The following is a 26,166-nucleotide window of genomic DNA, read 5'->3' on the forward strand; positions in this document are numbered from 1 at the left end:
ATCAAATCAAAATGAAAATACGATTGGATATCAAGGTGTTTTCGTGTACGGGCAAGGCCTTCCAGGCCTGACGAATCTCAAGCTCTCCTCGGGTTTTTTTATACGTTTTTTTTTTGCGTTGGAATAGCGAAGCAGAATGCAGTTTTTGCTAGCCAATAGCCGGAGGAAATGAAAATGAATTTTGCCTTCTTCTTTCTTATTCGTTTCTGATGTCACCTCAAGCATTCCGAGCAATGACCCAACCGAAAGCAGAACTATGAAATCAAAAGGAACTCAAACTCTGAAGGAATCAAAACGAAATGTCGATAATCATTTTCAAAAGCTCCTACGAAAGGACTACAAACGATCCCGCACACACGAACAGACACACGCATGCACTGAGAAAAGATAACCGAAAAAGGAAACGCCAGAAACGGAACGGAAAACGGAAACGGAAAAGGCAAAGGCAAAAGCAAAGGATAGGGAAGAATTATAAATAGTTAGAGATATATAGAGGCCCTCTAGGATGTTGTTGATCCTTGTTGTACAGATAGATGAGTTAACTAATACATACATACATACATAGACACGCACTATCACTATATCCATATATAGGTAAGGAGTCAATCAATATCTAGTTGCATGATTATACATTATATAGCATATGTACGATCCAATCCAAATAAAATAGATCCAACGACAAACTCAAATGTACTTAAAGTAAACACAAAGAATCGATAACAAATGATAGGCGATAACGGGGAAATCAGGATCGATAACAATGCATGGCAATGTAACGGTAACTGTTACTGTTACTGCTACTGTAGCTCTAACTGTAGCTGTACCTGCTGCGCAAGTTATGGATAGGATGGCTCATGAGCTCATGGACTGAAACTGGAATCTAGAACTGGAATCTGGATGAAGCTGGAGCCGAGCACTTTCAAAAAGCGAATATCGATGGGCACACAGTGGGCCGCCAATTGGAAAACGTAAAAAAGTATCCACCTAGCCAAAGGCCAAAGCAACTCAAGGCAAACAAATCGATACACATACTCAGCACATTGGCTTAATCGGAATCAATCGGTTAAATCAATAATCAAATTCAAGTAAGTACGCGTACGAGTACGAGTACCAGTACCAGTACGTGTATATATGGATACAGTAGATCTCAACGCAAAAGCCGAAACCATAAGGGAACAGAACGGAACTGAAAATTCGATAAATTCGAAAATCGAAACAGGATCCGCAACATGGAAAACGAAAGAGAGAGAAACAGAAACGGAAACGGAAACAGAAACAGAAACAAGAGAGTAACTACAACAACAAAAGAGAGGAAATAAGAAAAGGAAAATGCTGCGCCTGCGCTCGGAATACTTACCGTGCTCACTTTACGAACTTTGGTAGCTTGGTGTGCTGTGGTAGGTGCTGGTTGTCTTTGTATAACGCTCACCGACTCCGACTCCACCTCAACGCTGCGTATGGACATTTTCTCCTTGTTGTTGTCATCGTTGCCTTTCTCGCCGCCCACGAACAGCTCATAGCTAATGCACGAATACGTCGGACTCTTGGCCATCTCCGGATGTAGGGCCGCCTCTTCGGCGGCAGCTGCATCGGCGGCGGCCTGGGCCTGCGCATTGGCGCGCTCCTCCAGCTTGGCTGCTTTGGCGGCGGCGGCTTCTTCGGCTTCCTATAACACAGACACACATGTGGGGATCTCATATCAAATGATTTGTTCATTAAAAGTTTCCATATTCTGGGGATGCTCTGGGCTATGGAGGGGGAGGCTTGGATTGGAGCTGGGGCTGGGACTGGGACTGGGCCTGGGGCTTGGACGAGTGTTTAGTAAAAACAGAAAGGCAGTAACTACTGTACATTGATGAGATATATAGTACATGGAGATAGAGCGAAGAAATCATAAAATAAAGTGCTGTGCTGGGCTTTCGAGGAAGGGTTGAGTGGTTGGGGTTGGACTGGGGTGGTTGGTTGAGGGAGTTTATTACATATACATGTATATATATATATATAGTAGGTATAAGTTGTGAGTAATTTGATTTTTTCTTTTGTTCTTTCTTATTCGTTATTCATTGCTAGTGTTTGGATCGAAACTAATTGTGCACTAAAATCATAAGAATATATGTTTGTATATATCTCCCAAGAGTATTATATATAAGGATAAGTATATATTCATAGAAGGAGAGTTTCAGATATAAAGAGATAGATAGAGAGTGAGAGAGATATAGTTGGAGAGATCGGGAGCGAGAGCTAGGAAGCCCGACTACTAGAGACTGGAATGCCAGAGTGAAAGGAAAGTTCAAAGTTCTTTCAAAGCTAAATGATTTGTGATTTAGGTACGAGTATGCATGTTTCTTGGAAGCAGTTCTATTAATTACTGGCAGGCTGTACGGCCTAGGCTCTCGAGGACGGACGGGACCGGACAGAACGAGTATGCGCGATAGTTTTGTACAATGGCTGAATAGACAGGAAAATATAGAGAGTTTTGTTTGTTCGATAGTTTGAATAGTTGGTTAAATTGATAGACAGTTATCTAGGCATACGATATACGGTTTACGATTTACGATTTACGGTTTACGGTTTACGATACACAGGTCTTACGATATACATACGAGTAGTCGATTCATATATATACATACAAAAGAAAAAAGCAAGTCTGTTGTGGTTGATAGTCAGGTGATAGGTATTCTCAATAATCGATTGTGTTCGCCCAGCAATCGAAATTGAAATTATCTACCAGGGCTGTTCTTGAGTTGGTTAAGTTTGAGTTTGAGTTTGGGTTTGGTTTTGAGTTGGAGTTTGGGTATGGTTAATGGTTTATTCTTGTTCTGGGCAATGGGTGATGAGTTTCTCGGGGATCTGTTCTTGTTTGGTCTGTTGTGGTCTGTTCTTGTTGTTGTTGTTGTTGTTGTTTGTCCCACTGCGTTGCACTTGCTGCTGCAGTTGCAGGAGCAGGTGCAGTTGCAGTTGCACTAGCGGTTGTCTACTTACACGTATCGCCTCCTCTTCGGCAGCCTCTTCTTCTTCGGCCTTCTTTTGCAATTCGTCATACGACATGGCAACAATGGCCAAAATCAAATTCACAAGATAGAATGAACCTAGGAAGATGATGACTATAAAGAACAGCATGTGCCAGGGTCCCGCGGCGCGTAACACCAGCTGATACAGATCCTCCCAGAAGTCCTGCGTCATCAGCCGGAAGGCGGACAGAAACGCCCAACCGAACGAATCGAAACTGGTGTAGCCATAGTTCGGGTTCGGGCCGAACCCCTGCAGACACACGTAATCGTCTTCACATTGCCTGCGAATATTCGAAGTCGGAGATGGAAATTAAAGAGAACACCATCGAAGCGAGCACACACAATTTGGTTGATTCGTTGAGTTGAGTTCAACAATCAACAATCAACGATCCCACATGGATCGGTCTTTAGTGGTTGGTTAGTGGGGGGCTGTGTCTCCTGTAAGCCCTGTACACTTACCCCGCTCCAGAGATATTACCGCACAACGGAAAGGATATACCGTCGTCCTCCGAATACCAATTGGAGCTGTTGCGATTATGATAGTCCCAGTTCTCGTCGGTCAGGTTGCCCCAGGAGCCGTCCAGCGGGAATTTCTTGATGCACTTCTGCGTTAGCACGCCCATGTAGATTTGCAGCCCCATCAGCGCGAACACCGATAGGGAGAACATTGTCAAAATTATCACATCGCGCAGATTCTTTACAGATTCGATGACCGCACCGACAATGGTTTTCAAGCCTTTTTTCGAGTGTCAGATGGTGGATAGATGGAGGGAGGGGGAGGATATACAATAGATATAATAAATATTAAGTTTCGTCTTACAGAGCGCTTTGAGGATATACATATGTGGGAGATATAGTAGTTTCGTTCAGAATTTTCATACCTGGCACAATGGCTACGGTTTTAAGCGCTCGCAGCACCCTAAACGTTCGCAAGGCTGCAAGATTACCTAAATCTATACCCATGGTCACATAACTGTTGATCGATGATAGTTATCGTTATCGCGTAACGTAAATCGATTCATTGTTGAGGCAGTTGAAGGACGTTGTTGAAGTTGTTGTTGTTTTGAGGGTTTGTGGTTGTTGTCAGCAATTACGGATATATACACAAAATGTCATCAAGTATTAGTAATTATAATGCTGTACGATTGGGGATGTGTGCACGTATAGGTATGCATATATGTATATGTTTATGTCTATGTATATGTATATTTATAAGGCTTGTTCGATTCGATCTGATTCGTGGTGAACTGAACTTAGATTCGTTGGTAATTACAAATGGTCAGAGGCAAAGGTTTGTTTTGCTTTTGCCTTTATTTCGTACAAAGCAATTAAGGTAAATCAAACGAGTGCTGTATGTGGCGAGAGCTTAATGCCGTTTCTATAGCAGTATTACTGTGTGGGTGTGTGTGTTTGTGTGTGTGTGCCGGAGTTATGGATGATAAAAGGCCCAAATGAAAGCGAACTTTGACATATGTACGCATGTACTAAAATAAATAATGCCTACTCCGCCAGTTTATTAAGCATTTTGTAAATTAGCTTTTGCTCCCTTTCTCCCTCCGATCAATACAATATGTTGTGGCATGCACCATACGCGCCTCCTTGTGGCTGGCCATAAAATATAAATATAGCCTGCTTAGCCCTACCCCTACGCCCACCAGGAGTGGCGGCTCCGGTCCCTCACTCGTCTGTGACCCGTCGTACGTCATCCTTAGGGTATTCTCCTTCTTGCACCAGCAAAAGTACGAATACATACCCGAACACATACCTAGTAGCAACTACATATTCTCAGCTATTTTTTTCATGAATATTTATCGATTTGTCTGCCTTTGCGTGCGACGCCGTCATATAATTGTCCGGCCCCCAGGCACGGTCCACGAAATTACCCAAAAGAAATGTTTTCCTCGAGATTAGCCATTTGCCCACTCCTTTTAATGGATGTACAGTTATCGCAAAGAGTGGCTGGAGAGAAGTGACAGATGAAGATCCTTTTTATAGATGTGGGTGTGGTCATCTGGGATCTATGGATGCCTCTGCCCTACTAAAAGCAGTAGTTCGTTTTTCAGTCGCACACTCGCTCTCCCCCTCGCTGCTTGAAGGGGCAAGAATCAGCCGATAAGCGAGTAGCCCATAGAGAGTGGAAGCGAGTGAATGTTCACTCGTTCACTTTTGTATGGTTACCCTCCCTCGTTACTGCTCCCACTCGTTGCACTTTCGATCTCTTTTCATAACGATGCCAGATCGGCCCGACAGATGTATTTTCCCTTGTAAGTAAAAGCTAGTGAGAGTGAATCATTCACTCATCTATGGTAGCCCCTACCCTCTATCCCTCTCTGAGCCACTCCGCATTACCCTACCCCTAAACGAGAACAAAATGAAGTCCTCCCCTCCCATTCAAAATCCAAGGAAGAGCTTTAAAAATGCCGTGCTTGGCATTGCCGAGCCAAGGCTACGCGTCCTGGCGGCGCCAACAAATTCAAATGTGCTGCACGACACAGCCGGCTCGTTCAGTCAACACCCGTACCCCATTGCCCCACAGGGCTCCCATTGAATGGCAGCACCCCTCAGACCCGAAAAGGCCAAATAGACAGCTCCCATAAATGCTTGAAATGAAGCAGAAAGCAATGAAATGGAATTGTCACGATACAAAAAGAGCACAAAACGAAAGCGGTAAATGTGAAACGAAAAGGAGAGAGACGAAGACAAAAAAAAAAAACAACAACAAAAAGAAATAAAGAAGTAAGAAAATGGAAAAGATGAGAAATGGAGCAAAAGAAAAACTTCAGCGACCAAAAATTTGTTTATGGCTCCTCTTTTATCTCTGTGTGTGTGTGTGTGTGTGTGTGTGTGTGTGTGTATTGTTGGTATTAGAAATAATCGTAGAAAATCGAGGCCTGTGTTTTAATGCATATTCGTGTGTGTGTGTCTGTGTGTGTGGTTGAGCGCGTCATTAGTAACGGCAAAAATAAATCAATAAACGGAACTCTCTTTTGTGTCATTCGCGTGTGTGTTTGTGTCGTACTTCCTCCCCCTCTTCTGCTTCTGCTTCTGCTGTGCCACCATCCGCTTTCCATTCTGTAACCCTTAATGGGGTATTTCGAAAAAGGCAAATAGTGCTTTGCGGGAGAGACTTTTCTATTAGCTTCTAATGAAATTAAAAGAGCATTAAATTTGGTCAAAATCGAATAGATATCAAAGGAGCAGTGGATCTGCGAGGCTATATCCCGTTCTCCTTCCTTTTGTGACATGGCATCCATTCGAAGAAGAAGGTGGTAGCTTCGTTTTGCAATTATATTTATGCTGATTCTGTTGAAAAATCTGGCTCTTTAATTGAATTATATAGAGTGGAAAATTATGCCCATATCCGTACTTGCTCCTACATGCAGTACGAGTGTCCGAGGCCGCCTATTGAGCTGCATTCAATTTGAACCGTCGTCTGCTTGGGTGAGGTCCCTTTTTTATCACGCCCCCCATATTATGAAGTTACTAATTATGCGACATTACACAACGACACACACAAACACACACACTCTGACCTGATTATGCTAATGAGGTGTGTATGCTTTTGATTATTTTGCATAAATTGTTCATAATAATTATAAATATTGTATGCAAATACGGCTAATTTGTAATCAGAAGTCAACTGACTGTAAACTTCAATAAATTCCAAAGGAATAAAAAAAAACAAGAATAAGGATATAATAATAAGGTGGCAAAATGTACTCCTTTGATGGGTGATGGGGTGGTACCTAGTGGTATGCTAGTAAAAATGGTTGTTGGCTACAGATTACACTCGGTGTGGATGGGATGGACACAGAAGCAAAGCCTAAGTTAAAGGCAACACAAAACAAACAAAAAACGACAGATGATCCCTGGGAAGGTGAGCGTCTGTCTGTGTTTGGGGCTGGAATGATACAGAGACGTGTGCTTCAAGTATGTGTATGATGGATAGGTGCGGTGGAGTGGAGTGGGTTATAAGTCAATTGTAATAAGTAATTAAGATATATAGTATGTATGTATATAAGGTATATATAACTCACGCTAAAGCTATTACTACGAAGTCCAGCCAATTCCATGCATCTCTAAGATACGTAAACGGGCATAAAATGAAACCTCGTGCCATCACTTTAACAGCTGATTCAAATGTGTAGATTCCGGTGAATATCACCCTAAAAACGAATTGAATTTCGAAATGCAATTTGTTGTTGGATTTTTCTTATTTGTTGTTTGCTTCTTCTTCATCTTGATTTTATTTTTTTTTAATAAATGCACTTCAAATGGTATTTATTTAGTTAGGTTTTGGGTTAGCTGCCTGATGGGTCTTCAACAAAAATACACACAAAGAAAAACCAGAATTTCAAAATTGTCCACAAAAATAGATGAGTATGTAAATCAAATATTGAATAAATGCCATGAAAATAAGTTAGTTAGAGTGGTTACGTAGTGGAAGTAGTTGAAGAGCCGCGCTTAAAAGTATGCTACTGGCTTCTTGCTCCCGGAACGTGGCAGCCCTGCACACCGTAGCCACCGTAGCCACCATTGCGCTGGAGTTGCGGAACACTGGTGCGCCCGCTGGACGCATGTTGGCTTCATCGCTGAATAATCGCATACGTGCAACTCTATTGCATTAGCTCTATTTGCGGAGGCCTTGTGTGCCCCTGTCCCGGCCCGTGCCCCGCCATTTCCCCGAACTCATTCGTGGTGCTTCGTGGTGGACGGCCAGAGTTCATAATTAGTAACGGCCGGAAGGTGTAAATCGATGAAGAGGGGCCGGGAGCGGGCCGCAGGGCACACAAGTGCGCGCGTGTCTGTGTGGTGGCGCAGGAAATCTTACATATTTGTTTAAAACTAACTTAAATGATTATCCTAACAATTTGCAATTCAATTATGAAGCCATTCATCCCCCGGCTCTGAGCTTGGCCCTGTGGCCTGCGTCTGTCTCTCGAACGGTGAATGGTGTCACACGGACACGGCTTCGGAGGGCACATGTGTAGATAGTATCTGGTCAAATCGCTTGGTCTTGTGCCTGTGCCTGTGTCTGTGGCTGTGGCTGGGCATGTGCTTGTGTTGTGGTGCTTGCTCTTGCTCTAGATTGGCCCAAAAAGGGGTCACGTCACCCACACAGAGGTAGGCCCCCACATGGGAACACACCTACACTTGCACACAGATAGAGATGAGGCATTGCATAAGAATGAAATCGTTCACAAACGGATCGAAAGAGCTGCTTAATCCCAGGAACATAATTGAACGGACCGGAACGGATCGGATCGGATCAGAATGGAACGGAATTAAATGGACCCAGTAGAATGGAATGGAATGGAAAGGAACACATCAAAAGGCCACTCGGCAAGCAAGTGCTTGGTGCTTGTGGATGGACAAAGAGAAAGAATAGCCCTAATTACGAGTACAACAGATTCAGATGAAGATAGACAGACAGTCAAGCGGCAGTCAGTCAATGAGTGGCACGGGGGCCCAAGACAATTGTCAATGTCAATAATGGTTAATACTTAACGCCCAACTGCTTTCCCTGTGCACTGGGACTGACTGAGTGGGATGATGTCGCTGATGCTGCTCGAATGCTGCTGTGTGGATGCTGGATGCTGCTCGGATGTGCTATGTGGGTGTCAGATCAATAGCCCGACCTTCAGCTGCTTGGGGCTCTGCTCTGGCCCGCATCTTGTTGGCTATGGCCTGACTTGGTTAGCCATTTGACAGATTTAAGCATGACTGGGGCAGCGAGACAGACAGTACGTCCCGTATACGTTTTTTTGCATATTCCAGCAGATGGTAGGGTATCATGATTTTTACCCGATGTATAACCATGATACATCTATATGTAACAAGTGAATCTTATATCTCATAAAGCCGGCCTTTGGGAGCAAATAAAAATCATGAATGGGCTTATTATATCATAGGTACTCGTATATTGGCACAATCGATATGTATGGGTATCAAAATCTTCGAGCCCGAAACTAGAATTTCCTTTCGGTTTAGTTTGGTTTTCTTTGCAATTTTTTTGTTGCGGTTGTTCTTGTTCAACTAGTTCAAAGTCGCAGCGATGCTGGGATGCTGGGAGGTATTATGAGTTGAGAATGCGTTTGACCTAGGCCCCAATGCCTGTGAAGGACTCTTGAGTTGTGTTTTAATTGCAGGTATTATGTCTTTCTCAGGGGCCCGCACAAGTGTGACCCCCGTCCGCCCACGCCAGTGCTCGCTCCTGTCACAGCGGGCGACGGCGACCCACATTGAGGGAGCAGCTTCCCTTTCGCCTCTCACTTTCGCCATTCACTTTCTCTCGCTGTGGTTATGTATGTATGTTTGAGGCTGTGGGTGTGGGTGTGCGTGTCTCAAGTTATGCGCCACCTGCTGTTTCATTTTGGAGCTGCCGCCTCTCTCTCTCTGTGTGCGTTTCACCGTATTCGTAACATCCCAGTCCTATTCTCCGACGACCGCGTCCTGCCCTTAGCCAAGTTCAAGTGGCATTTCCGCAACTGCTGCACTTTTATTGTTCTCTTTCTCTCTCAATTTCGCTCTCTCTCCCTCTCTCTGTCTCTGTCTCTGTCTCGCTCCGTTTTGGACATAGGGTGCTCAATTCTGATACCAAATCTGCGACAATAACTTTGATATCAGCTAGAAAAATGACGTAACTCTTTTCACTTTACAGTTCGCTTCTTTTCGCTTTGTTCATCGCTTTTGAAGCACTTTTGCTCGCTTTTAATATTTTTGTTGTCATATAGAGTTTGTACAAAATACCGCTACGAATACGAATACGAGTTTACATGTGAGATTATATATTTACGAGTTAATGAGAGACACAGCCCCATAGACTGGACTGCTGATGCTAGGGTCTAAGAGAGAGCGATAAGTACAAGTACTAGATACGAGTACCATTTTATGAGCACTAATCGAATCGAGTCTATCTATGAATACTTTCAACGGCGATACTCAATTGGGAATGTCCTCTTCATACATAATATGCAGTATGAAGGGGTGGGGAGGGGAGGCGAAAGCGAGAGAGACAGATATTCAATGTGTGTGTTGCGTCAACTGTACGGAACTAAGGATACGAGGATGTTCTAAATACACGAAAGTCTACTATCTAATCTTTCGATAGCTCTGCTAGGTCGTGCCAGAGAGCATCCCCATCCCATCTCTACCCATCTCTAGCCATCTCTAGCCATCTCTAGCCATCTCTATTCCCGGCACTACCATTTACAAAATTACAAATTGTTTATATGTATGTTTATAGTATGTATGTTTATATAAACTATATCTAATTTCGATTATAAAGGATCTTAAGTATCTAGAGGTGGTGGGATTTACATACGATTTTGTATGGTTTACACTAATTATTATTCAGATGATCAAAAGGTATAAAAATGTCGCTATAGAATGGGTCTAGTCTAGGGTGGATTGGGGATTAAGATTACATTTTGGTAACTGCGATACGTAACAGCTGTATACTTAGAAATTACTTAAACAATTTACATAAACTATCTATGGATATGAGGTATAAGTATATAAGTACACTATGTATATGTATGTATCTAGAGCACTACAGAGTCAGAGTCTATATTGAGCAAAGATTTACGCTGATTTACGTTGATTTTTACAAATGATAGTATATTGATTGAATTGAATTCGAAACGTGAACAAACCAAAACCAACCAGTTCAACTGGTTCTCAGTCACAGCTACAACAATCCCGGGATTGGACTCGTATCCAATCCGCAGGGGCATGGGTCATGGGGCATGGCATGGGGTAAGTCCACCAAAGATGGTCTAAAAACGAATGCGCTGTGAGCGAGGCAAATTTACAGTTGGAATGAGCTTTGAATGGTTTGTAACTGACGCACTATAAGTAATCGAATAATCGAGTTAACAATCGAGTATTATTGCATCGAGAGTAGATATATATATATGTAGTATATATAGTATTTGTATATGGAAGATGCAGTATGCAGTTTGATTCGGTTTGAGCGGTGTGTGTATATAATACAAGAGAAGAGAAGGGAAGGGCCACTCAACAGGTGCTGCCTGCAATGAGCCCTCGAACTACGAATATTGTAATACTGTACAGAGATATACGTAGATGTATGCATCATGATATTGGAGTTCTGTTAGCTACTCGACTCGACTCGACTCGACTTGAATTTCTGTTGGTGTTACCTTTGCCTGCAACATTCTGGGCTAAACAATTTCGGGTTGGGGTTTAGCAAGATTGTTTAGTGGGTTTTAGTTTCAGTTTTAGTTTGAGTTTTAGTGGGTTTATATACGAGTATGTACGAGTACGAGTAGTAGATGTGTGTACATATCGATTGCACTTTGGTTTGTTGCCGTTCTCAGTTCGTTTTTGGCATTCGCTTTTCGCTTTTATTGCTCTTATTGAAATCATATAGAGGAAAGAAATTCAAGTTTGACCTAAATACTCGTACACATCTGCATAAATATCGAAAAAGTTACATATAATATATAATATATGGCATAATATTGTTTAAGTATAAGTTTTATATAGTTATGTCGATTATATAGCATATATGTATATAGATGTTTATATACTTATATGTCTAGTACAGAGAATATATTTAAATATAAATATATATATATATTGTATAAATGTAGGTAATGTTTAGTCAAGGTAAATCAAAACCACAAACCGAAAAGGAAAGTGTAATAAGAAAGAAACAACGAAAAAATTGATCTAAGGGTCAAACGAAAATCAACCAAATCAAGTGTGTTTTCGGTTAGATTATACGAGAGTAAGTATGCGGATAGATACTGGATACTCGTACGGGGTATACTGTACGATATACGATATCTATGTGAGCTTGGACAAGGAGAAGGCGGTGTACTTACTCAGTGGACTCAACCGTGGGCGTTGTCGGCATTATCATCAGGATGCAGTTGACGAGAATTGTGGTAATGATGAATAACGAAAATAATGGATGCACTAAAATGTAAATGGCCACACGACGTATCGGATTGAATGGATCGAGCAGCCACATTGCTTTTGATGCAGAAAAGCGAAAAATATCTTTTCCTTTGCTTACAACTACGAATGTCTGCAAGAGAGGGCCAGATATATGCAGGGGTCAGAGTCATATATACTCGCAGATGGAAGGAAATTCAGTTTCCGCTTCAGTCGGGTTTCCCTGATTGAATCGGGGTTCGCCAAAATCGCCTGGCTATTGGCTATTGGCTATTGGCTATTGGCTGTTTGCCTGCCCGCCTGTTTGCCTGCCTGTTGGCCACTTACTTACCAGTATATTGCTGTAGAAGGGATCGATATCCTCGAGAGGAGTGGAGGCCAATTCCGGAGGGAAGCTGCCCTGCAGTCGAACAGGTATTGGCACACCCTGTTCAAGTGTAGGATCCGGTTGTGGACCTTCATCCTCGTCCTCGTCATCATATCGGATCTGCGAGCGTGGTCAGGCGTTTCGTTTGGTTTTAGTTTGTTTTGTTGGATAAAACAGAAGATTGGACAGAAATAGATTAGCACGGTCTGTTATCTGGGGCTGGTGCGGCACTTGCTGAATCCACAGCAAAGAGTCCAACTCAAAACGGAATCGAAAGAGTTAAATCAGAAATGAGGTATCAGGTATCGGAAAATGAGAGAGACACACAAATCTACATCAATTTCAAGCGCTTTCGATTCGGATAGGAATTTCGATATGGTTTACAGTTTTGCATATCAGGGATTCATTTATATATATGTACATATGTATATATGTATCGGGTGTATTGTATCGAGTATATATATACACGGGGGATAGAGACAGAGAGAGTGATAGACAGATAAAGACAGCTATAGCTTTGGGTTTCGGGTTTGGGGTTTCGGGTTTGATCAGGGCTAGGGATCGGGGGGCTAATGGATTGGGGTGGGGATCGGTTATTTTCTTTTCACTTTTCGGTATGCAAAAGTAAAACCAAGGTAGATCAATCGGCCATATCTGGAATATATGTTTATATGTTTTCTTTTTTGGGGCGCATTATCATCATTTCAATGGGGGTTTCTTTTGATTCATTATTTCTTGTCAGCCTTTCGGTTAGTTTCGAAAAACGGAACAGGAAACGGAAAAACGGAAATGAAAACAGAGTATTACTTGGTTTGGTGAGGGGGGAAACGAAACGGAAACGGAAATTGTAACGCAATTCGAATGAAAACTAAGTTAACCAGTGTTTGACAACGTTTAGTGCGTGTGCAATGTAGGTAAACTTTTGGCTACAGTGTGCTACAATCCAGTGTTGACCAACAAATACATAACTATGCTGAAAGCAAACTAAGGAAAGCCGAGAGGGAGCAGAGGAAATGGGGCTCTTGTAGGACTTTTGGTGCTTTTATGGAACGGTACGGTACTGACTTCGAATGTCGGTTATCTTTCGGATGTGTAATGTGCAATCACACAGCCCCGGACAATTATTGTGAGTATTTTAGCATGTTCGGGCACAGTTTAATTACACTGTCATGCCGATTGTATGACATTTATTCCGGCCCACTGACGACTGCCTTGTCCGTTCATTCGTTCCTTCGTTCGGTGGTTCGTTTGTTTTGTTGGTTCTTCCATCTAGTTTTAATACGAGTATGCCCACCCATTCCTGTCCCTTTTCCTGTCCCTATCGATTTCTGGGGGAGTCGTGAGGAGGAGAAGGAGGAGCTGGCTCAAAATGTAGTTTAGTTTTTACTTTCCATGGACACGGACATGCAATGCCAAAAGCAAAAGTAAAGCCAAAAGCACAAGGCACAAAAACTCTAACGTCACTTTATGAAATGTTTGGCTCTCCCTCTCTCCCGTTCTCACACCCCTTGGTTATTTTTTCCCCCTCTATATAACAGTATACAGAGTATATACTACAGAGAGTGAGAGTGAGAGCGTATATATGGCGTGGGCCAGGCCACAAAAGGAAAACTAAAGGAAAAAATTCCATAATAGTTGGCTTGGCGTGACAATTAGATTGTGTCTGTATGTGTGTGTGCCAGTATGCCTGTGTGTGTGTATTTGGTGGAGAAAAAGCATTGACGCAATTGCGGAGGAACCCACCCGGACACCCGGACACCCAGACCAATATATATATATATACATGTATACCCCAACGCCCGAACCAGGCACTGAAGTTGCCCCAACTCGTTGCTCGTTGCTCGTGGTTCGCTGTGGGTTGCTGGGTGGCTGTGTGTTCTCTTGGCTGTGCCACGCTTTCTAAACATCCAACTCAAGTCTATATTTAAACTAATAAAAGGAAAACCGCACCGCACACTCAAGCAGTGAGCTGGTGGGCTGGTGGGCTATTGAGGGGGAGATAGTTGGTATAGCAGCCGGTTCCGACCGGACATAAGTCGCCTGGCTCTGTCCTGGCTCTCTGTCCTGGCTCTGAAGCCGTAGCCTTCGCTCTGATTACAAATTTATGACGCATACCGCGGACCAGGGAGTCCTGGCTGTGTGGTTAGGTGCGATGGGAGGAGCGTGTGGGGTATCGGATCGGTTCGGGAACTGGCACGGGGACGGATGGATGGATTTGCTGCGTAATAGTTGAAAAAGTGCTACAATATAAAAAGAAAGTATTTCAAGAGCTTCGCATGCGAAATGCAACAATGAACATGCGTACGCACACTCGTACACACATACATACATATGTACAGGCATTCACCCACTCACGCGGCGGTAAGAGCAGGGCAGGTCAGGGCAGGGCAGGGCAAGGCAAGGCTGGGCAAGGCAGGAGGAGAGATTCTTGGGGTTCATGGGTCACGGGGGAAGTACTACAGTTTGTCTGAAGCCAACTACAAATCATAGCTTAAACCGAAACTGATAAACCTCTTAAAAAGTACGGTATACGAGTGTATGTTCATCTAATGCTAAAAGAGAACTAACAGATAATGCCAAACTTTGCCAGCAGCTGCCTGCGTGCCCCAAGAGAGAGCGAAGCTGCTCCGCATGCTGTACCACTGCCGCACTCTCCTGGGTGCACGTGCACGGGCACGTGCACGCTAGGCGCTCTACGGGTAGTACACCCCCTGAAAGTTTGGCATTAGCTTCGATATGGAACCGAAGAGGCGTTTGTTTACTTGAGGAATTTCCATTAAACTTTAGCTGGCACTTACTCTCTTTGATTGGCTTGCTTTTATTCTCACAACTTACAAGTCGCTGGCAACCCTGGCCACTCTGGTAACTCTGCTCGATGAGACTCGATGACTCATTTGCCTGATTCAAATTCACATTCTTTGGTTCTTTATACTCGTAGGTTCTTGTTTATTGGGTATTTTATGTGGAATGTTGGGAGCAATGCAAACATTTGCGTGGCGAAATCTTTGCGGATTGCTTTCTTTCCGTGGTGTAAATCATCAGACATCTGCATAGTATGGTCAAAAGAAACAAGCACCTCACCGAACCCTAAGACTCGAACTCTCGAGACCTCGACTCTCTACTCGCCCTAAACCCTGGCTGGTATAAATCATAAACTGTAGCCTATATACTGAATACTGGATACTGGATACTGGTGGTGGTACTGGATCTGGTTCGGGTTCGGGTGGAAGCTTATATGGTAGCTCTACGAGTACGAGTAGATATGTATTGTATATACTTATGTATGTAAGGAACAACATCGATTACACATATACGCACACAAATTACTCGAATATTAGCTGGCAAAACACATTTACATATGTAGGTGTATACTTAGATACTGATACGGAATACAGAACACTGATACAGATACAGATACGAGTATTGTAGTTGTAGTTGTTATTCGGTGGAGGAGGGGGGGCGGGATGCTGCTGGTGGCTGTGGGGGGTGGTTGGGGGTATCTTGGTGGGGAACCTTGATTGGCTATTAATACATGTGTTATGCACATTTAGTGGGTCGCCTGGCATCGATTTCACAGCCTTTGGCCAATGCCGCATTCTGGTTCTGGGCTCTGGGCTCTGGGCTTGGTTCTGGACCGGTAAGCGCCTTAGCCAGGGCACTCAGTCATATTGAGTGTACTCCCAGCTGGGAGCCACCTTGATAAGTAATTAAAGCCCGCAGGCAATGCCAATAACTATGGCAATGACAAATGCCAAATAACAAAGGACAGAGGACAAAGGCTCTTTGTGCCCGAAAAGCTTTGGCTTTAAATTGATAGCAAATATTAGAATAAAAGAACGAATATAAGGGTAATATTATTTGCAAAGATCTTCTCTTCGGACAGCCGAAGTCGCTTTTGTCGAAGCTTTTGCAGAGGTCCAATGAAGAGGTTCAATAATTCTGAAGTACACGGAACTTCGATTGGAAAAACTTATAGAAATTAATAGTTCTTTAATGAGAGATTGCTTTATCTGAGTGGACAGCTCTATGTCGAATGCCTTGTAATGAAGGACCAATCAAAATGATGTTCAGCTGGCACGCCGTACATACTCTATATGGAAAACCTCTGCAAGAGCTTTAAGCATGAGCCAAGACTTAGGAAAAGCGTAAAAATAGGAAGCACATTTTCAGCTACGTTTGGTTATCATTTAGCTATTTACAGGTGGGTGGGATTAGTATTTTTCTTAGCAACAAGCGTCCTTGGGCAGAAAGGAGATTGGGGTTTGGCATGTAATAAAGTAAACTTAGGCTACGATACGGGGTATCAAAGGGAGATCAAAGGACACTCGAGTACACATCGGCGGATGGTACGAGCATGTACGTGTATCCTGTGGCGCGAGGTCGAGTGTGGATCGAGGCTGGATCGAATACAGTTACAGGTACAGTAGGTGGCATAGTTGCAAGTAATTACTAGTTACGAGTAGTACTCAAAAGGAAAACAAGGAAGGTGGATAGTGGACAGTGGATAGTGGCAGGTGGAACCAATACAAAATATCAATATCAAATTGAGCAACGAAAAGTGTTCGGCTAAAAGGAAAACGTTTGGCAATAAAGTCTCAACTCAAATCAAAGGCACAAAATACTTTAGAGAAATGAGAGAACAAGAATCTCCTTCAGTTGAGATTGAGTTTGAGATTCTCTGGGATTTGTGTGTGTGTGTCTGTATGTTTTTTTGGGTCTTGGGCTTGGGGGTTGTTTTTTTTTTTTGTTCATTGGGGTTTGCATTTTGGTTTTATTTTGGGATATTGTTTTCTGAGAGAAATCTTACTTCTTTTTGTTTTTTCTTGCGACCATATTGCGGCTGAAAGAAGATTTGGAATTGGTATTTGGTTACGGGTCATTCGTTACGAGCATTTAAAGTTCGAGTAAAAAGTGTTGAGGAAAATGCATTTCATATTCATATTGATAATCATTTTTGTTCGTTTTTTGTTCACATTTGCATTATGCAAGCGCCGAATTTGCATTTGCCATTGATTATTGATTGATTTATTCATTTATATTCATTCGATTGTGATTGGTTTTTTTGTTTTTTTTGTTTTTGTTTTTTGTTTTTGGTTTTTGGTTTTTCGTCCAGACAGCAGCGCGTTCAAAAAGTAGAGAAAAAGTTGTAAATGAAACGGAAAAGAGTACACGAAAGAAAAACAAATGGTAGAAAGTGGTTATGTATGTGAGAAGTTTGGCATTTTGTCAGAGGGGATTATACATATTAAATGGGTCTGGTCTATCCCTAATTGCTTCTTTCTCCATGTGTTCGTTTTCTCTATGCATACAATACATCATGAATTATGTATGGATATATGTGTGGATACTCTGCTGCGAGTAATGCTCTGCATTTTCGACAGTCGGCAGTCGACAGGCGACATTCTCTTTGTCTGCGTGTGTTTGTTTCTGTGTGTGTCTCTGTGAGTGTGTGTGTGTGTGTGTCTATGTAGGCGCAACAGAGAGTGCGAATGGTGGAGGGGGGGAGGAGTGAGACGAGGACGAAGACAGAGACGGCGACAGCGACAGCGAGAGCGAAGAAGTGAGACTGGGAGACAGGAGACTGGGACGAAGATGGAGATAGACACAGAGACAGGGGAAAACTTGTAGGCTGTATTTTTTGTTTAATTTCTTTGGATTTTGGGTGCGCATGAGGTTAATTCACACTTCTGTTTGTTGGTGTGTGTGTGTGTGTGTGTGTGTGAGCGCGATTGGAAAGTACGGTTATATCGAGATCATTCCAAGGAATTCCACATCTTTCCATTCCATCTATTGATTGTTTTGGGTGTTTCCTTGCCACCATCATCATTCCATTTCGTAGGGTTTTCGTTGATGATGTGATGTGGCCTTTGGCATAACAATCCGCCCTCGAAATCGTCAATCATAGTTGCTTCTTCTTGAATTGTGTTCCACTTTATCACTGTATATGTATTTCCATTCAGAGCTTTCACTCCAGTGATCTCCAGTGTGACTCCAGGCTGATCTGTTCTACTCTGCCATAATCGTAGTGTCCTTTACTTCCGTTTCCTTTCAGCGCAGATTCAGTGGACGAAGATGGAGTACAATATACACACGGCTAAGCGATTCGAATGTTCTGAGTCTGAGTCTGAGTCTGATTTTGATTCTAATGAATAGCAATGTACAGATTTAGATGGCTTGAGCTTTTTTTATCGGCTGATATTTTTGATATTCACATACGAGATTTTTCAGATTTGAAAGGTATTTACAGGAGAACACGTGGCGATTGCTGGGTGCAAGCCATGGAGCCCATGGATGTGGCGGACATGGACATGGACATGGGTGTGGGTGTGGGTGTGGGCTTGGGGGAAGGACATGGCTGTTGCTTGTCAAATCAAATCAAATCGAAACCAAATCGAATCGAAAACAATTAATGGAACGGAAAACGTTTTTAGCCTTCGACCAATAATGATAATGGTAAGTTTTAGCCTTAGTTGTTGTAAATGTCGTTGTTGTAAATCAAATAAAATGTAACGCAATAATAGGAGAATAGAATTCATGGATAATCGATTACGGTACACATTAGAACACATTACGAAGCCAATAGGTTACAGAATACACACAGTTTACTCTTAAATTTGGAAACAAACAACAAACAAACAAACAAACGAACAAACAAACAAACATACAACGGTTATGGCAGGAGAGAAATTGTACAGTTTCGATAGTTTTGCGATAAATATACGAAAATTTGATTTTTGGAGGATTCGTGGGTGGGGGTGGGTTTTATGGCAGTTCTGGGGACTATGCAGAATACAAAGATACAAAGATACAAAACAACACATAAGGGAAATCACATAACTAAATGGTATTTCATTTTGGAGTTTTTCATTTTATAGTTTTCTTTGGAATTTTGTTGTTAACCGAAAAGAGAAGCCAAAAGAAAGACCAAAACACAAAGAAAGTTTGTGGGCTTATGGTTTCACTACAATCGAAACGTTTACGAGGAATTTTGGAATTTATTTTTGTGGTTTTTTTTCTTTTTTACTGTGAAATGATAGCAGAAATGGTACAGTTTACAGGGTCCTTCTGGTGGAGGGACATTGTGTGTGGGGGGCTCAGACAAGAAGACAGAAGAGTTGTGGATCGGCTTGGCATGTTGAGCGGGTTGATGTTTGATGTTCGAGGCATTGATGGGACGACAAGCACAAATATGAGTACGGGTAAGGGTAAGGGTAAGGGTTGGTAGATGAGACTGAATTATGATGTACGATGGTGCGATGGATGGTTGCAGGATGTTCGGTTATTCCGATTTCTTTGGGGTATACGTATACATGGCACAACAGCTGGGACGATCGATACATGGATACACATACGGTTACACATAGAGACATTGGTTATACGAGTACTGAGACACGTACACGCATGGGAAAATACTTAGTGGTGGGGGGGCTCTGATCTGAATTTATCCGATCTGTGTGTGGGTTGCATGGGTATCTGTTGGTGGCAGTATATGGTGGAATGGCATAGTATTTCGGGTAGATATTCGAGTATATATGGAGTATATAATGTATGTACGTATAATAGACGATCAGGTTTAAGTTGAAGCACGAACAAAAGCGCACATTAGCGTTGATCGGGAACGTTGATCGTCGCTCGATTATCGATGACGGGGTGTTGGTTCCCGACTATCGATTATCGGGCTGCGACCAGCGACATCAGCACCGATCGCTAGGCAGTTTTCAATTGGAATTCAATTCAATTCACTTAGACGTAGAGAGAGATATATAGTGATACACAATATATATATAAATATATATAGAAGATATATACGGATAAAGATAGAGTACAGAATAGGCAGCACGCAAAATCAAGTACAAGTAGAGCACAAGTACGAAGTGTACACGACATTCAGCTAGAAATAATTACCACCTCTCCCTCGGCTCTCTTTCTTTCCAGCTCCTTCTGCTTTTCATGTTCAGCGGCAATGCGTTGTTCGATTTGCACCAATGATTCGCGGGTAAAGGGACGGAACAAACTGCGTTCTTCCTCAGATATCGAGTCGGAATCTTCTGTCATTGTCTATGCGGCCAACGATGAGAGCCTTAGATTTCCAAGGCCTGCAACAGATCGAAAGAAACATAAATCGATGTCGGTCATTAGTAGGTAATTGCACATCCACGAGGCACTGTAATGCCACTGATTAATGGCTCCGATTTTAGATACTCACATGAGGCACATGGATGTCGCCTGCTACATTAAAGCTACAACTATATCCGAGGCGCCATGTTCGATTAGCGCCCGCCGCTTAGCACGATGCTGCAAGTAAATCAGATTTCAAGAGTTTGTCGATTAGATTAGCCTTAAACATGGATGGGGGAGTGCGGGGGTGGGGTTTTGGGGGTGTGGGCCAACAGATTGTGCGGCTTGTGCAGGGGCAGAGCATTGATCCCGTGGCCGAAACTGAGCTAAAACTGAAACTAAATGAAAATGGAAACACCAACAGCTGACTAATTGGATTACCGCAGACGCATTAGCTATTCGCATTAAATGAAATGCAATCAAACGACAAATGCAGAAAACAATCAATAAAAGAGGCAAACACACACACACACACACAAAATTGCGCGTCGCCCCGATCCAAAATGGATACGAATAAAATATGCTCTTGACAGGGCCGGGCCCCATAATGGGCCTCCTGCACCGTCACGTCCTGTCCTGTCCTGTCGATAGTGGACGCTTATATAAGCAGCCTCCGCTAAGGTCAAAGCACTCTTTGACCCATTTGTGTGTGTGGTGTGTGTGTGTGTGTGTGTATGTTTTTTTTGGGCATGTGTATGTACGAGTGTGTATCGAGCATAAAAGTAGGTCAGTTCGATAATTCGCCGTGCTGCCGTTCTGACATGCTGCCATGCTGCCGCATACATAGAAGCATAGCATACATGTAGCATAGATGGACACGCACACATTCCGAGCAGGCACATGCTTATTTCATTCATGGAATCCGCAAAATTTCTAATTAATTCTGACAATCGCGAAATTATTTTTGGCACGGCCGCCCCATGACTCATGCAGCTCGTGAATGACCGTTCGCTGTCAGAGGCGGGGTTGACGGGGGGCTGGGGGCTGGGGGCTGGGCCTGTCGAGAATTCCAAACGCGAAATGCGAAATGCGACAAAAGCGACCGAATTTGTGTCAATATGCAAATGAATGGAATGGAAAGGAAGTACCCAAAACACCGACAGTCATGTCCATATGTATGTGTGTATGCAGGCACCCACACAAGGAGCCGCATATCGAAATGAATATCGAAAATCGGTAGGGGCCGTAAATATCGATAGGGTAAGATTCGATTCCTCCTTCAGAGTCTTCGAGCTGCCAGCTAATTGTTGACCAATTTCGGTTTTCTTTGGGCCAAAGAGGAGAACAACAAAACTGAACGAAGTTTGGCATGTTGTTAGTCAATGAATTTTACATGGCCAGAAGAGCAGGCAGGAGGCAGCAGGCAGCAGGCAGCAGGAGAACAGGCATCGGGCACTGGCACTGGCACTGGCACTGGGCTCTCTTCGCAATGGTGCGCATGGCGGGTAGCTTCTCAGGCATACGGGGTCTCTCTTTGGCTGTTTTGGCTGTTTGGCTGTTTGCTCTTGCCGCCTTGGACTAATACAATATATTTTTGGGTTTCCTCTTCTCTTAACGAAGCAGCCAGCTCTGGTGGCTGCTGCCTGCTGCTGCCGTTGAGGAATTTCGTTTCTGCGTATTTCTCACTCTCGTTCTGCCAAGAGGCAAAAGTTTGCCCTCCAAAAGCCAGCAAAAGGTTGCAGCCCAACACGAGCAGCAGGGGCAAGGCACTGAATGAGGCAAGGAAAGAGGATGAAGGATAGAGGATGAGAATGAGGAGGTTGAATGTTGGTGGTGTGGATTGGAATGGGAATGCGATTGGGTATGGGTATGGGGATGGCGATGGAGACCCATTGATGAGCTTCAGCTCTGACTGGGATTTCCAGCAAGCGACAAGAGAGCATGACATAATCGAGCCAAGTTCATCAATTTGCTGCATATGTACATATGTATATTGGAAACTATATAGAGTTAAAAACTGATGCCTTCTGAAAGTTGTGCCGTGCTGATTGAAGGCTGAGTTTAAGCCCTGCTAAAAATAGAGCTAAAATCGTTTGTGTTGTTGGAGAAGCGAGAGAAAGAGAGACTCGTAGAGACGAAATACATAGGTTTAATATACGATGCTGCATTTACAGCTGACATTTTTTGGAGTGGATTGTTTCTACTCTTTGAACTTTAGTTGGAATTGCAATTGGCATGTCATGCGATGGGATACGAATCTCCAAACAAATCTTTGCTTTTATATTGCAGCTTTAAAATTCGTTTCCTATCGACGAGAACATGTATAGCCAATTTCCGCAATGAAAAATACCCAATTGAATGTCAGAGCTTGCTTTGTTTATCTATGGTTCCTACGGTGGAAACATCCCCCAATCGTGCAACATCAGATTTATGCCATTTACCAATGCTTTTCACAGAAATCGAGAGCATGAAGCAGTGTAACAATCGTAACAATTCAAGCAGTGAAAAGTATGGAAAAAGCAATTTGAAAGAAGTAAACGGTTCGAACAAAGCAGTTTTAACGGGAAGATCGAAGCGGTTGGATGAATTTAAATTTAAATTTAAATTTAAATTTAAAACAGTTTTAGCTTTTCAGAAATGTGGTAATACAGGTAATAAGAGCAGATCATTAGATCGTTAAACCAGAGTAAAAGTTGATTTTTGGCTTATCGTGGAAAACTTATCAAGCTCCATCATGAGCCATCAAAAGATTTTGTATTTTTTCACACAAATTTAGACCGGAAAGCAGTAGAACAGGAGCTCTGAATGGTGGAGCAGTGTAAACGGTACAGTCCAAGCAGTACCGTAGGAGAAACACATTTGAAAGGGGTAAACGGGAAGATCGAAGCAGTAGCTAGGGGATACGGGATTTTCGATTAAGGTGAAAGACATTTACCATTATTTAACGCAGATTACGGAGAATTTTATTTACCATTATTGAAGCAGTATAAAAGGGACGCACAGGTGTAGGTGGGCAAGCAGGATGCATGGAAGATCAATCAAAAGCAGAGGGGACGAGAGGAGAGCGATTGTGCATACATACATGGCTGTAACTTACCGTTAATCGATGTCAATCGATGTTGCGCTTGACTGCTTGCTTTCGTTGATGCTATGCTTATTGTTGTTGTTGCAATTGTGTTAGTTGTTGTTGCTGTTGCTGTTTCTGGTGCTTTGGCTGCTATTTTGCTTGCTGCTGTTGTAGTTTTAGTTGTAGTTTCTGCTGCTGTTGCTGTTGTTGTTAACTATTGTTGTTGTTGTTGTTTTAGTGATTGTTGTAGCTCACACATTCACATGCACCAGTACACACGCGTCGCAAACACACACACACACGGATATATATGTATGTATGTATATGATATATGTATATATATATATTTATAACGGAGACGAAGACGAAGAAAGTTGAAGCAGAAGAACAAGTAGAAGATGAATTTTTTGTTTTTGTTTTTTATAAGTATTACTTGGTGTTATTTTTGTTTTTGGTTTTTGAGTTCCTTGGGCTTTGTTTTGTTTTTGTTTTTGGTTTTTGTTTTTAAGCGGGAGGATGCTGGAGTGGTGGCTTAACAACAGCCAAGACGACGGCGATTACTTCGAACGCTGCGCTTTGTTCCCAGAGAGCTGTTACGGCCTGACTATTATTAGTATTAATATTATCAGATATTACTATAATTATGCATTAAATATTATTGTTATCGGTTTGCTTTTGCGTGGCTGTTTTCTGTTTTCTGTTTGTTTTCCGCATGTGTTCGCTTGGATTATTGCTATGACTTTAATATATGTAATTGCATGTTCGCCTATTATCAAACTATTGCTATTATTATTATGTTGTTTCTCTTGCTGTTTCTATTTTATTGTTTCAATTTCGCCAGCGTCGCCTGCGGGAGAGATGGAGCGAGAGAGTGAGCCAGCGAGGCTTGAGGCCACAGCCTGCAAGTGGCACAGGGGCGAGGCACGAACGAGCACGAGGAACAGGAACACGAACACGAACGCGAATGCCAGCCACGAGCCGCGAACCCACTGCTTGGACAGGAGGAGGCAAGCAGTGGAAGCAGCAGCCGCAGAGGCCGATACGTTAACGCGCACGAAAATAGTTACGCGAGCCTGTGTGCGGAGGTCGGGGGAGGGGGAGGGGGTGAACGATTATATCCTTGCTTATGTACACGGTGTATGTGCGTGCGAGAGTGATTGACGTTGGTCCGTTTTAGCCGGCATCCAGAATGGTTCAATAATTTATTCGCCCATTTTGATTGTTTTCTGTTTTCTGGCCATTTCTTAATAGCTTGTCGATGCACTCATTAAACATTCTGCTTGATTGCACTCAGTGGCCGCGACACCCACGGGGGTGCGCGTGCACTTGACGCCGCGCCACGCCACGCAGAATGTTTACACTCGAAAAAAAATGTATGTGACTTTCACCACTACAACAAAATTGTGACTTGAGCTGCACTTTTATTTGTGTTTTATGCAACTCTTGACGGAAGGCTCCAGAGTGAGAGCGAGAGGTAGAGTGGCAGAGTGGCAGTGAGAGCGGGAGAGAGAGAGCAAACTTCAATTTGAGCTAAAGACGCGCTAAATTCGCCGCAAAGGAACAAAATACCTAAAGAAACAGAAGAGGCATGCAGAAGTGTGGGTGTGTGTGTGTGTGGGTGTGTGTGTGTGTGTGAGTGAAAGTGTGACCACTCGTTCGACTGCGAGGCGGAAGTCACCCCAACATCCCAATCCACACCAACACCAACCCCTTCCTGTACTGCACCCACTCGCGGCGCGCTCCATTCGTTGTCAACACAATTTGTTTTCTGTTGTGCCCCCGCGTGTGCCGCATGCCCCACTGCCCTGTGCTGTGACTTATGCTATTTTTAGGTCATCCAGTTGATGGCGGCTGGTTTCCTTGCAGCGGCGGCCGCACATTAGCTGCAACAACAACCATTTCGGGGCATTTGGCACCAGTCCGACTGGCTATAGGGATATGCGCCTCTGGCACCAATTGCGTCCATAACTTATGAGCCCATATCCCCATCCCCCCTCTCGAGGCAGTCTCAAATATAGAACTACAGTTATTATCACAAATCATTTTGACCCGCTTCGGGGCGTGCCCTTCCTTGGCCAGCTACCAATCGATCGAATCCACAATCCCCAATCTTGGGTTAGGGGGTCACTGGTCACCGGTCACCCCCTAGAAGGATTTTTAAACCACAACTTTGAAACCCTCTGGGAAAATAATTACCGTCAACTGGTGGTCATGGAATTATGCAAAGGTGGACTACTTATTCGGGGTCCATAACAAATGGAGATATACGAGACAGAGACAGAGAGACAGAGAGAGAGTGAGAGAGAGACTCAAGGTTTTGGGTCACCGGCTGGTTGAGTCATTCTAATGCCAGATAATTGGTTATCAAATATTGAAGCTATCAAGAAAATGTGTTGTTTTCCAACTGCCAATACAACTAGGTTTTGTCTCATCGAAGTATAAGAATATTGGATGCCAATGAACAATCATAATCCATTGTGGGGCTCACGAAGGGAGCTCTCTAGCGGCCAATCAGCATTGATGGATGGAAGGAAAGGGTTGGGGCGGGGATGCCACCCAACACCACAAAAGAACTTTGCAACTCGAGTGGGCTAATAATTTCCTTTGAATGTTGGTCATGGAATTATGCAAACCGGACTACGAGCACTCGTATTCGGGGCCCATAATAAATGGAGATACATATGTACATGTTGTGTGCTCGAGACACAAGGTTTTGGGTCACCAAGACTTGAGTCATT

At 43.2% G+C, this 26,166-nt stretch overlaps 1 protein-coding gene across 50 annotated transcripts in view; it reads right to left on the reverse strand.

Annotated features, from left to right (window-relative positions):
* Positions 1-20,358, reverse strand: part of LOC6603964 (sodium channel protein para) — a 56,909-nt gene extending 36,551 nt beyond the window's left edge. For 26 of the 50 annotated variants that reach the window (XM_026990306.1, XM_026990299.1, XM_026990298.1 and 23 more), the window contains exons 1-9: positions 20,209-20,358; positions 17,111-17,143; positions 12,268-12,423; positions 11,864-12,069; positions 7,049-7,177; positions 3,893-3,984; positions 3,471-3,747; positions 2,983-3,292; positions 1,358-1,666 (exon numbers count right to left, since the gene is read on the reverse strand). In XM_026990306.1, coding sequence (XP_026846107.1) covers positions 1,358-1,666; positions 2,983-3,292; positions 3,471-3,747; positions 3,893-3,984; positions 7,049-7,177; positions 11,864-12,069; positions 12,268-12,423; positions 17,111-17,143; positions 20,209-20,358 — 1,662 coding nt within the window. The remainder of the gene's footprint in view (positions 1-1,357; positions 1,667-2,982; positions 3,293-3,470; positions 3,748-3,892; positions 3,985-7,048; positions 7,178-11,863; positions 12,070-12,267; positions 12,424-17,110; positions 17,144-20,208) is intronic. The other 24 variants (XM_026990296.1, XM_026990297.1, XM_026990275.1 and 21 more) reach the window with 5 other exon arrangements.
* Positions 20,359-26,166: the final 5,808 nt, after the last annotated feature.

This window comes from Drosophila persimilis, unplaced genomic scaffold (assembly GCF_003286085.1).
Source record: "Drosophila persimilis strain 14011-0111.01,24,50 unplaced genomic scaffold, DperRS2 tig00000579-arrow-pilon, whole genome shotgun sequence".
In the NCBI taxonomy this organism is placed as follows: Eukaryota; Metazoa; Arthropoda; class Insecta; order Diptera; family Drosophilidae; genus Drosophila; species Drosophila persimilis.